At 35.4% G+C, this 13,214-nt stretch overlaps 1 protein-coding gene across 5 annotated transcripts; it reads right to left on the bottom strand.

Moving 5' to 3' along the window:
- Positions 1-1,009: 1,009 nt before the first annotated feature.
- LOC140048111 (macro domain-containing protein lin2902-like) lies at positions 1,010-5,124 on the bottom strand. 5 transcript variants are annotated; one of them, XM_072093136.1, is made up of 3 exons: positions 5,043-5,124; positions 2,207-2,293; positions 1,010-2,035 (listed from the first exon to the last, which is right to left on the bottom strand). In XM_072093136.1, the coding sequence occupies exons 1-3, from the start codon at positions 5,107-5,109 to the stop codon at positions 1,278-1,280; spliced, it is 912 nt and encodes a 303-aa protein (XP_071949237.1). In that variant the 5' UTR covers positions 5,110-5,124; the 3' UTR covers positions 1,010-1,277. The 5 variants fall into 5 exon arrangements, with proteins under 5 accessions (XP_071949237.1, XP_071949233.1, XP_071949234.1 ...); XM_072093132.1 differs by having other exon boundaries at positions 1,010-2,293; XM_072093133.1 differs by lacking the exon at positions 5,043-5,124 and adding an exon at positions 4,442-4,529 and having other exon boundaries at positions 1,010-2,293.
- Between the last annotated feature and the right edge of the window lie 8,090 nt (positions 5,125-13,214).

The raw sequence follows: 13,214 nt of genomic DNA, 5'->3' as shown, positions 1-13,214 counted from the left end.
GAATTTTGAGGACAGTATTTTTAATAGAAAATGGATAAAATTAGAAGAATTTATAAATCAAATATAAAATGGTTTAGAGAGTAGAATAATTTTTATGAACCTTTATTTAATTTGTTAGATGGATATCTTTGTTGTTTTTGTTTGTTGCTGTTTTTGTTTGTTGTCTGTATTTCAGTTAAATTATTTTTTTTCCGACAAATTTTTGGTGATAGTTAATAACTATTATGATACTTTAAAATGACCCACCTTTTTTCGAAATCTGTTATTTTTAATTTTTTTGAAATTAGTCGAAGGGACAATACATCTTTAATGTTTGTACGTATACGTACCATACATCTTTAATGTGTGTACGTATACGTATAATACATCTTTAATGTGTGTACGTATACGTACAATACATCTTTAATGTGTGTACGTATACGTATAATACATCTTTAATCTGTGTACGTATACGTACAATACATCTTTAATGTGTGTACGTATACGTACAATACATCTTTAATGTGTGTACGTATACGTACAATACATCTTTAATGTGTGTACGTATACGTACAATACATCTTTAATGTGTGTACGTATACGTACAATACATCTTTAATGTGTGTACGTATACGTATAATACATCTTTAATGTGTGTACGTATACGTACCATACATCTTTAATGTGTGTACGTATACGTATAATACATCTTTAATGTGTGTACGTATACGTACAATACATCTTTAATGTGTGTACGTATACGTATAATACATCTTTAATCTGTGTACGTATACGTATAATACATCTTTAATCTGTGTACGTATACGTACAATACATTCTTTAATGTGTGTACGTATACAGTACGTATAATACATCTTTAATCTGTGTACGTATACGTACAATACATCTTTAATGTGTGTACGTATACGTACAATACATCTTTAATGTGTGTACGTATACGTTCGGGTCTCTGTTTCTATAGTAGAATAAATAAAATAAATAATAACACAAAGCAACCAAGTTTGATTTTCATATTTTGATTAAATTAATTTATTTGATTCATTCCTTGAAAACTACATAGTTATTCCATTGTGTAAAACATTATTTATATATGTTTAAAGTCAATCAAAAGCTCATTGGAGAGACTAACCATCTACATTAATTGAATTACAGTATAATTAGTTATTTCATACATAATATTGTAAAAACAATACAAATAGATGGATCATTCAGAGGAAAAAACTCTTAAACTATTTTAAAGTACTATGAATATGTAATGTCCAACAACTACATAGCTGTTAGTCTTTATGTATGAGTTTTAGCTTAGAAGACAATTGTGTAATTGCATCAGTAGCTTGAGAATCAATATTCACAAGTCTAATTTCTTTCACATGTTCAAATTTATCGTCATCTACAAAACTGTTGATGGAATCAATCAATGCTTTAGCACATTCCATCTTTTGTCCACCAAATATACCAGAGCTGATCAAAGGAATTGCAATAGACTTTGCTTTGAGCTTTTCATCTGCATAAGACAGACAATTGAAGAATGTTTTCTTTAACTTCGACTGAAACTGATCATTTCTGCCCTGTATTGGTCCGACAGCATGTATCACAAACTTTGCATCCAGTTTATAACCTTTAGTATGTAATACTTCTGATACTCCTAATGTATGTCCTCGTTCTTGTAGTTTTTTTTCTCCTTCAATATCAATTTCTGGACCAGCTTTTACAGCAATGGCTCTTGCAACACCTCCCCCATGCATAAGTCTGCCATTAGCTGCATTCACGATAACATCAACAGTTTCAAGGGTAATGTTAGCTTTTTTTATAATCACATTGATACCACGTTTCATTTCCAAATTTGTGTCTTGCTCCTCACTTTTGGAACCTGTAGGTCCTTGGATAGGTGCTTGGATTTCCTTGTCACCGCTGGTCAGTTCAATGTTCTCTTCAGGTTGATTGTTGGGTGAGATTGCGCATGTATTTGGCAATGGAGTTTTAGCTATAGGTGTTTGGATGTCACTACTAGTCAGTTCAATGTTCTCTTCAGGTTGATTGTTGGGTGGGATTGCGCATGTATTTGGAAATGAAGTTTCAGCTATAGGTGCTTGGATTTCTTTGTCACCACTGGCCGGTTCACTGTTCTCTTCAGGTTGATTGTGATCAGGTGAGACCGGACTTATACTTGAAGCATCTATAGTTTTTGAATCAATATTCTTTCCACCATCTGACATTTTATTTTTTATGTGTTTCCATACAGTTATTGTTAGTACCAACCCTAATGCGCCTGTAACAACAATATTTTTATATTCTGCAAGATAAAAACACATTTAACGGTATATTCAAAATGACATTTGTTTTGGTTGCAGGACTAAATTTTGCATGCAGGGGGTAGCTTCTGAATTAAATTAATTTAATAATTACAAGTTATTTTTCTCCTGATCTTTCTATTAATTAATAATTACTACTAGGCCTAGGCCTAATGACATTTATAAATTGTGTGTAAAACGATCAAAATTTGACTAGCTTGGCCCAAAAGATTTACTAGCATAATATAAGGCCAGGCCTGGGGACTAGTAGATAGGCTAGGCTATAAGGCTAAGGGGCCTACTAGCTAGTATAATTTTATTAATATTAGGCTAGTTAATTAGCAGGCTGGTATTATTAAGTAAGGTAGCACGTTTTAGGCCTAGCTAGTTAGGCCTATATGTCTATCTAGGCCTAGCCTAACTAGCTAGCCTAGTACTAGGCCTAGTAGGCTAGGCATAATAGGTTTACTCTAATAGGGGCTATAGGCCTAGGGCCTAGGGCCTAGGCTAGGAGGCCTAGATAAGAATTTACAATAGTCCTACAGCGCCGTGAAGTTGGTTACTTATTCCTTATTCGACATTCGTCCATGGAAGTTGGTTCCTTATTTGAGCGCCGTGAAGTTAGTTACTTATTCCTTATTCGACATTCGTCAATGGAAGTTGGTTCCTTATTCGACGTTCGACATTCGCTAGGCCAGGACCATTCTACATCAATCTATAATATTGTGAACCCGACCCGAGGCGTCGGGGTGTGGTCATATGGCCACTTTAAAAGTGGTGCTATTAATACTTAGTAAAATAACTTTAAAAATACGCATTTTAAATTGCTTTAAAACACGTACTTGCCCCCGCACTGGGCCGGGGCAAGTGGCACATTTCTGGAATGTCAGGACCATTCTACGTCAATCCATATTATTGTGAACCCGCCCCCGAGGCGTCGGGGTGTGATCATATGGCCACTTTAAAAGTGGTGTTTACTAAATTAATGCTAAAAATACGCATTTTAAATTGCTTTAAAATCCGTACTTGCCCGCACTGGGCCGGGGCAAGTGGCACATTTCTGGAATGTCAGGACCATTCTACGTCAATCCATATTATTGTGAACCCGCCCCGAGGCGTCGGGGTGTGATCATATGGCCACTTTTAAAGTGGTGTTTACTAAATTAATGCTAAAAATACGCATTTTAAATTGCTTTAAAATCCGTACTTGCCCGCACTGGGCCGGGGCAAGTGGCACATTTCTGGAATGCCAGGACCATACTGGACCGGGCTGGACTATTGTGAAACCCGCCCGAGGCGTCGGGTGTGGCCATATTGCCAATTTAAAAGTGGTGTTTACTAAATTAATGCTAAAAATACGCACTTAAAATTGATTTAAAATACGTACATTGCCCGCATTGGGCCGGGGAAAGTGGCACATTTCTGGAATGCCAGGACCATACTTGGTCAATCTGTACTAATTTGAACTCGGCCCGAGGCGTCGGGTGTGGTCATATTTCTAATTGAAAAGTGGTGTTTTTTACTAAATATTAATGCCAAAAATATGCACTTTAAATTGCTTTAAAATACGTACTTGCCCGCACTGGGCCGGGGCAAGTGGAATATTTCTGGAATGTTAGGACCATACTACGTCAATCTATACTATTTTGAACCCGGCCCGAGGCGTTGGTATGGTCGTAATATCGGAACTCAAAATGTAAATCTGTGATAAAAGAGGTAGGCCTACATTGGGCCAGCCAGTCGGTCGCGGCCTAGCGAACGTCGAATAAGGAACCAACTTCACGAATGAATGTCGAATAGGGAATAAGTAACAGCAGGAGATTGGTTGGTGGCATGGCGCACGGCATATTTACCGCTGGGAAATTATCAATTTCGAAATTTTGGCCTAGCCTAGCGAATGTCGAACGTCGAATAAGGAACCAACTTCCATTGACGAATGTCGAATAAGGAATAAGTAACCAACTTCACGGCGCTTAGTCCTACTACTATTACTATTAGGCCTAGGCCTACGCCCCTATATAAAACACAACTGGCGGCGCTACTGCAGTTTCGCACCACACCGTTATATCTTCGATTTCTCACCTAAATTTTTCTTTTTCACACTCACAACATAATATTATGTAACATGTTTATACGATTCGACCACTTACGAATTAATTTTTTTTAAATAACAATACTTTTCAAAACATTTTAAACAATACTGAACTCGATGTCAACACACTGCGAAATGTTCGCCATCTTATATTTATCACTCAATTGCCAGAATGTATGCTTCATTTTCCCCAAAAAATGTAGAAACTATAGAGGCCAGTGTAATAAAATACGATTACACATAATATAGGCCTAGGCCTATTTAGTTTTGAAAGGCAAGAAATATTTTCAGCTGGCGAAAGAGAGGTTTAATTAATATTTGTTTAAAATTAAAACAGAAAATAAAACATGCATTGATTTCTGGCAATTTTCTGATTCTAAAATTAATGGCCACAGTTCGATCGAGGTATTCGCGGAAATAGAGCTGTTTTGAAAGGCATTTTTTATTGTGATAAAGGTAAATATAACGGTGGCTAAATCATGGAAACATGTTACATAATGGCCCAAAATTGTATGATGTGGGTGTGAGAAAAAAATGAAGCGATAAATCGAAGATTTAACAGTGTGGTGCGAAACTGCAGTAGCGCCCAACTGGCACCATACAATTATCAATTAGATTGAGTTAGAAGGTAAAACTAAACTATTAGTATTTAATTTTACCTTTAAACCATTCTGACCACCACGTAATATTTAAACTATTCAGCATACTCTCGAGGTCACAGTGCATTTCGGCCGCCAATCATTTCAGCCGCCGGTTATGGAACGCCCAAATTCATGAAACTCCAAAAAGGACAAAATATGGCATGATCATTTCGGCCGCCAGGTATAGCGCGCCAAATTGAAATAGCCAGAAATAACTCATTAACTGTACAGTTAAAATGTATATTTATGATAGAACATAGAATTCCAACACATTTTTTAAACTTAAAATTTTTATCGTCATAAAATAATTGTCCTACACATTTGAAATTTGGTAGTATACGTTCAATAGGTTACTACACGTTCAATATGTTACTACATAATTCATAATTTTAACATATGTCTTTTTTTTAATCGTTAAAGTTTAAAAAAATGTGTTGGAATTGTATGTTCTTTCATAAGTATTTATCTTAGACAAACGCAAGTTATTAAAATCACTAATGTGGCTTGAAACAAATTTTTCTTTTGCATTACGGACGGAGTAACCGATATTGAACTTATATACCAAGTTTGAAATATTTTTGAATTCGATAAATATTTTTTCTAGAAGTTTTTGTATGTGACTATTTCCCTGTGCTCCACTGGCGCCAAATTGGATCCACTGGAGCACAGTGTATTAACATACGAACATTTCTTTTGTAAACAAAAAATACTCCTTGATTTCAATATATATTTCTTGGTATATTTTTAATTTAAGTTGCTCAATTCATAGGGAAAAAATCGAATTCCTAACCGTTTTTTTTGGTCAAAATCATTATTAGAGTTTAACATAATATGTGTCGGAATTGTATGTTTTTTCATAAGTATTATGCGAACGCAAGTTATTAAAATCACTGATATGTGGCTTGAAACTATTTTTTCTTTTGGTTTACGGATGGAGTAACCCATATTGAACATATATACCAAGTTTGAAATATTTTTAAATTCCAGAAGTATTTTTTCTCGATGTTTTTGTATGTGACTATTTCCCTGTGCTCCCATTGGTGTCAAATTGGGTCCACTTGAGCACAGTGTATTAACATACGAACATTTCTTTTGTAAACAAAAAATACTCCTTGATTTCAATATATATTTCTTGGTATATTTTTAATTTAATTTGCTCAATTTATAAGGAAAAAATCGAATTCCTAACCGTTTTTTAAAATGTAGTGACTTTTTTCTATTTTATATTACTGTGCTCACTGGCGCGCGCGTCAAATTGGGTCCACGTAAGCACAGTGTATTAACATATGAAAAGATATTAAAATTCAGTGACTTATTTCTATTTTATATCACAGTGCTCCCCTGGTTCCAAATCGGGTCCACTTGAGCATAGTGTATATTAAATACGAAAAGATATTAAAATTCAATGACTTTTCCATTTTATATCACTGTGCTCCACTGGCGCCAAATTAGGTCCACTTGAGCACAGTGTATTAACATACGAAAATATATTAACATTCAATGACTTATTTCTATTTTATATCACTGTGCTCTCCTGGCGCCAAATTGGGTCCACTTGAGCACAGTGTATTAACATACGAAAAGATATTAAAATTCAGTGACTTTTTTCTATTTTATATCACTAGCTCTGCTCCCCTGGCTCCAAATTGTGTCCACTTGAGCACAGTGTATTAACATACAAACAGATATTAAAATTTAGTGACTTATTTCTAATTTATATCACTGTGCTCCACTGGCTCCAAATTGGGTCCACTTGAGCACAGTGTATTAACATACGAAAAGATATTAAAATTCAGTGACTTATTTCTATTTTATATCACTGTGCTCCCCTAGCTCCAAATTGGGTTGGGTCCACTTGAGCATAGTGTATTAACATACGAAAAGATATTAATATTCAGTGACTTATTTCTATTTAATATCACTGTGCTCCACTGGCTCCATATTGGGTCCACTTCTTGAGCACAGTGTATTAACATACGAAAAGATATTAAAATTCAGTGACTTATTTCTATTTTATATCACTGTGTTCCCCTAGCTCCAAATTGGGTCCAGTTGAGCACAGTGTATTAACATACGAAAAGATATTAAAATTCAGTGACTTATTTCTATTTCATATCACTGTGCTCTCCTGGCGCCAAATTGGGTCCACTTGAGCACAGTGTATTAACATACGAAAAGATATTAAAATTCAGTGACTTTTTTCTATTTTATCACTGTGCTCCACTGGCTCCAAATTGGGTCCACTTGAGCACAGTGTATTAACATACGAAAAGATATTAAAATTCAGTGACTTATTCCTATTTTATATCACTGCGCTCCACTAGTGCTAAATTTGGTCCACTGGAGCAGCTACCGTAGTACTATTTCTATTTCGTAAGTAAATAAAGGCATAAATGGCGCTCCGTAGAAGTAGAGAATGCTCGATCGTCGAAATGACGCTCTGAATCTCTCTGAGTCTGAGGACTGGAGCATTCTCTACTTCTCTACGGAGCGCCATTCATGCCTTTATTAACTTTATTAACAATAATAGAAATAGTACTACGGTAACTGCTCAAGTGGACCCAATTTAGCACCAGGTTAGCACAGTGATATAAAATAGAAATAAGTCACTACTTTTAATATCGTTTCGTATCTAATATACTGTGCTCAAGTGGACCCAATTTGGCGCCAGTGGAGCACAGTGATATAAAATAGAAATAAAGTCACTTAAGTTTCAATATTTTCGTATGTATACACTGTGCTCAAGTGGACCTAATTTGGCGCCAGTGGAGCACAGTGATATAAAATAGAAAAAAAGTCACTTAATTTTAATATCTTTTGGTATGTTAATACACTGTGCTCCAGTGGACCTAATTTGAAGTCACTTAAGTTTCAATATCTTTTCGTATGTTAATACACTGTGCTCCAGTGGATCCAATTTGGCGCCCTGTGGTGAGCACAGCGAAATAGCCACGTACAAAAACATCGAGAAAAAATACCTCTGGAATTCAAAAATATTTCAAACTTGGAATATAATGTTCAATATCGGTTACCCATCCGCAATGCAAATGAAAAATTAGTTTCAAGCCATATCGGTGATTTTAATAACTTGCGTTTGTCTGAGATAAATGATTATTTAGTGTCCCTGGAAAGTGCACTTATTCATTGAAATATGAAATTAAATATTAAGTCTCCAGACTATCCCACCATGGTTGGGGCAGAGCTAATAATGAAAATAGAGCCCAGAATTGCACTTATACTTATTACTATACATAATCACCTATGATAATTATGCTAATGTTAACATTTCAACTATCCAGATGCGACGTCAACATTTTAGGTGGGGTTTTCTACTTTAAAACTCGACTTCGTATATACCTAAGGCCTAGCCCCCGGCGGCCGGCGGAATTAGTCTAAGCCTCGAAATTGGTCTAGAAATCGCCATCTTTGCAAATGTTCAATATTTTATCTTATTTCACTCTCTATTAACCCCACACAAAAACCATCGGAGACAAACTATCTGTTTAAAACATGTTTATTCTGGGACGGTGCGCGGCCATACACACCAACTACCATAAACGTGTATTCATACATTATACAATACAATATCTTGCATGAATCGGACATTTCGCTACCAATGTAGCAACATCAACAAAATCGACAATGTGACGTGTTAACCGCGAATGACTAACACTACCGTCTTTCCCACCACTACACCTGCACAATCATTGCATAACAACGCACCAACCCGTTTCGTACACCTGCGAACACGACGCTCAGGCGACTGAGCTATCTGGTCATTTTGGTTTTAACAAGGTTAATAAGATATTTATTACGTAATGATGAATTACGTAATAATGTATAAATAGACTAGGCCTATTATCAGCTGTTCAGTCATGTACTACTTTGTAGCTTAACGGGCAATGCTCAGGTTTACGTTTGAGTGCTTTCAGCTCTGGATTGGGTTCGAATCTCTACGGTGTTTTTTTATGGAAAATAATGAATATTTTTTTCTTTTATTTTTGAAAGAGAGATATTTTGAGGGTTGTAAATGTCAAGCAAAATTAACATCATTACGGATGAAGTAACCGATATTGAACATAATTATATACCAGGTTTGAAATATTTTGTTATTTTTTTGTATGTGATTATTTTACTGTGCGCAAGGTTCACTATTATAATGAGATATAACATTTTAGTAATTTTTTTTCTATTTTATATCCATGTGCTCCGCTCGTGCCAAATTGGGTCCATTGAGCTCAGTGTATTAGATACGAATGAGATACTGCATTAAAGTTTAGTGACTTTATTTCTATTTTATATCACTGTGCTCCCCTTTTGCCAAATTGAGTCCACTTGAGCACAGTGTATTAACATACGAAATATATTTAAATTAGTGACTTATTTCGATTCTATATCACTGTGCTGCACCGGTGCCAAATTTCACTGGACCAGTTACCGTAGTACTATTTCTATTTCTGAAGTAAATAAAGGCATAAATGGCGCCCCGTATAGAAGTAGAGAATGCTTCATCGTCAGAATGACGCTCTGAATATACCTCGAATTGAGACTGGAGCCTTTGTACCTCACAACGTCTGTATTTCAAGTCTACTCGGCTTATCAGCAGCTCTCACAATCTCCTCGCCGCCACGCGCCGGCCGCATGATGGCTAATCATTTTTTAAATCAAATTGATCAATACAGGTGACACGTATACATTGCAAAAATAGTTTCTCATATAAGTAAAAACTGTTAAATTACTACATCCATTAATGCAAAAGAAAATTCAGTTCCAAGACAATAATAATAATAATTATAACAAATATTGAAACATGAACTCGTCACTTTTGAGCTCTATCGCTACACAGAGCAACCCTTTCTAAGCTGAGCACGAGCAGCTCAGTGCGCAAAAGCGCGCGCATTGCACACAAAAAATGTGAAATGCTATAAAATGTCCTGAAAACGTGTAGAAATTGATTTTGAGCATTTTTAACTTTCAAAGCGCGCGTACACGAAAAAAACCTAATCTTCAAAATGTTGCTGATGATACAGGAAGAAGACCCCTGACATGAAGCATAGCCTACGTGTGTGTCCACTGGTATATTATTTTCAAAACATAAAACAAATGTCATTACGGATAAAGAATATAAAAAATGGTTCCTCTTAATTGCACCAATCCTCTTCACAATCGCTCAACCTTAATGTTACGTAAAAAAACACGAATTGGGTTTGTTTAAATTTGACTCAAGTAATTCTCAGGGTGCTAATTTTAGTTGACTATACATAAACCGTGTCTATTTATTCGTTCCTGCAAACGACATGTATTTAATAGTCCTGTGATACGTACATTTGAAATCGCCATTTTGTTTTACGCTGAAATACTGTGTATTCGAAAACTAACTGTGGGCACGTACCATCTAGTGTTTATGTTTGTTGTTGGTTGTAATTTCACTCTTCTCTGGTTGTCATTATTAATATTTTTCACTTTGACCATCACTTGGATTAAAAAAACAAACGATAGGCCTATATTTACCTGAAGTCAAATTTTCTAATTCCAGCAATGTTTTTTGTTTAAATACACGTTTTGTTATTTGTTATAGTATGGTGATGCGACGTGCCATCGAACATTCTCTACCGTTTCAAATGTCAATCACTATGGACCATTAAGCATTTAAACTATGATAAATGATAATATTTTACAAGGAATACCATGTTGAATTTCATTAGAAATGGACTACTTTGCCTCATCTGCTATACTAGGAACCTTAAGTACAATAGTCTTACGTTCCTGTGTTTCAAAGGAAGAGTTTAGACCATCGTCGATCGTCTAACCACTGGTTTATAATTGTCTGCTTACGGATGTCTCCTTCTGGTAATGTGATGTCACAACATCGTCTTATAGTAGTAGGCCTACGCGATACTGTCTGCTGTTGGCAATACTGTCGTGAAAGATTGCTCAAACCAAGAAGTACTTTCTTATCGTGCCTTACAATAGACTTAACAATTGGTTCAAATACTGGTATATTTTCAGCTGTTTGACGCTTTCTGAAGTTCCCTTTGTTGCTATACTTTTCGTTACATATGTTGATATCACAATTAGTTGGCACAACAGTAGAATTGGACATCCCTTCCATCTGAACATGAGCTGAGTAACGTCTAGTGAGTGGTATTTGACGGGTCCCATTGCCAGTATCTCGGCCGTGGACTGTCTTCTTCTCAGAGAAGTGGCACAAAGCGACGTTTGGTTTAAATGGTTAACAGATCTTGTTGGTCTTGACAGTACAGATAATCCAATTGCAGAGAGTGTTTCTGCGGTAAATGTTCGTTGCTGTTGTTTTTTGCAGATTTCTGATAAAGCAGAAACTGGATCATGGTTCCTGTAATTTCATAACATGGTATTTTGATGGTACACCTGCAACTTTCTTATCGTTAGTAAATTTATCAGTTTCTCGAGTCACAAAGCGCATAAAATGTATCACTTTGGATGAACCTTGGATAAATAACGCATTGTCTTTGATAGATGGCAGTGGTCGTACAAAAGCAGAATCGTAACTTGAAAGAGGTCGTTGAGCAAGTTGAGGAGGAGCAAGAGGTTTATTTGGTCGAAGTAAGCTTATCTTTTGCGATGAAGGAATCGAGTTTTTTGAAAGCCGACGAGGACGAGATACGCTTTCACCTATAATGCAGATTTCTGAGAAATCAAGATAGATGAAAATGATTAATGAAATGAATTGAATAGATATTTTTTCATTCATTTAAATTCTTTCATTAAATTAATTGTATATACTTTTTGTACCATTAGTATAGACCTAAGCCAATACATTTAAAGCATATTTTGCTAATATTATAATTATGTTCAAATTCTGCAGCAGCGCACATCACAATTCGCAACCTTTCTTTATAATTCGTGCGCAATCTACAATTACACTAGGCCTTTAGTATTGGATGTATTACGGTTTTGTTCACTGAGATTCGTTCAGAGTAATCGAAAAAGATAACTGCCCGTAGGCCTATATTAGGCGCTTGGCATAACATTTTACTATAAACCCTATAACGATGGAAGTTTGTTACACAAGTTGTTTTTGTACAAGTGGTTATTATTCCTGAAATCATCAGCAGCAGAGTTTGTAGGGACCGTAGCATATTAATTAGGAGTCAAGAAGACGTCCGGTGGATTTAAGACGGTGTTTTCTTTCTGTATATTTTATTCCAAGCTCTAATTATTCCTCGAAAAATTGAAGTTACACCTTTGCCACTATGCCATATACAAATCAGAAAAAAAGTAAAAATGAACTTTAAGAGAAATAGTACTAACTTACCATGGCTTACTTCTTTCATTTCAATTAATACTTAAATTTATATTACTGAATCGACATAATTGGCAATTGTCGAAAAGTATTAGTCGATCGAGTGCATACACGTTGTATGCCACTAAATGCCAGCCATAGAAACGAACGTATCGATAACTAAACTACGAAAACTCTCGGAAGAGATCGATAAAGCGGAAAACAATCCTCAAAAGATCGTGTACCCGGATCCTACTAACAAAACACACGAAGGATTAATTATTGACCAAAGACGAAGGTTAAATGGTTGGTAATTGATTTACTAATTTTGGGCCTAACATTATCTTGTTCATATTTGATATGAATATTCTTTCAATTTAATTTCTGAACAATATTTATCGATCTTTACCTCTGAACTTAAATGCCTTGAATCATAGAGATATTATACAACTATAATATCTCTATGCTTGAGTGTATTAAAATTGTTTATAAAATCACATTGCATTTCTTCGTCATCGGTAGCTATAGCATCTGAAGACGTATACTAAGTTTACATGTAGTCAGTTCGGTACATATATAGAAATCGACATTTTGAAAATGTTACGCAATTACGTAATTTGATACCAAACTTGACATAGTTATGTAATTTATGTAGTATATTTAATTTTCACAACTACATAATATATTTAAAAGGGGCGTGGTCAAAATGACGTCATTAAATTATTCGAATTGTTAGTTCGTTGGGTCGTCCTAAAGAAGATTTCTGCCAAGTTTGGTGCTTTTTTCACAAAAGTGCACAACATGGCCAAAAATAGGACCTAAGCGACCACCTGACTATAGGAGATAAGCCGGCTGTATTTTGACAGAGGGCAGTATTATATTATGACTGATTCATCTCGAGTTCGACCAATTGCGGTTTGCTGCGT

The sequence above is a fragment of the Antedon mediterranea genome, chromosome 4 (genome assembly GCF_964355755.1).
Source record: "Antedon mediterranea chromosome 4, ecAntMedi1.1, whole genome shotgun sequence".
NCBI lineage: Eukaryota > Metazoa > Echinodermata > Crinoidea > Comatulida > Antedonidae > Antedon > Antedon mediterranea.
Note: the sequence above shows the minus strand (reverse complement) of the source record. Positions and strands in the feature narration are given on the sequence as shown.

What these genes read in the sequence shown, in the direction of transcription:
- LOC140048111 (XM_072093132.1), bottom strand. Translation starts at nt 5,109, where the DNA reads ATGCACTGTGACCTCGAGAGTATGCTGAATAGTTTAAATATTACGTGG. An exon ending in GTGGTCAGAATGGTTTAAAG is followed by an intron (nt 2,294 to 5,042) that starts GTAAAATTAAAT and finishes TTTATCTTGCAG; the next exon opens with AATATAAAAATATTGTTGTT.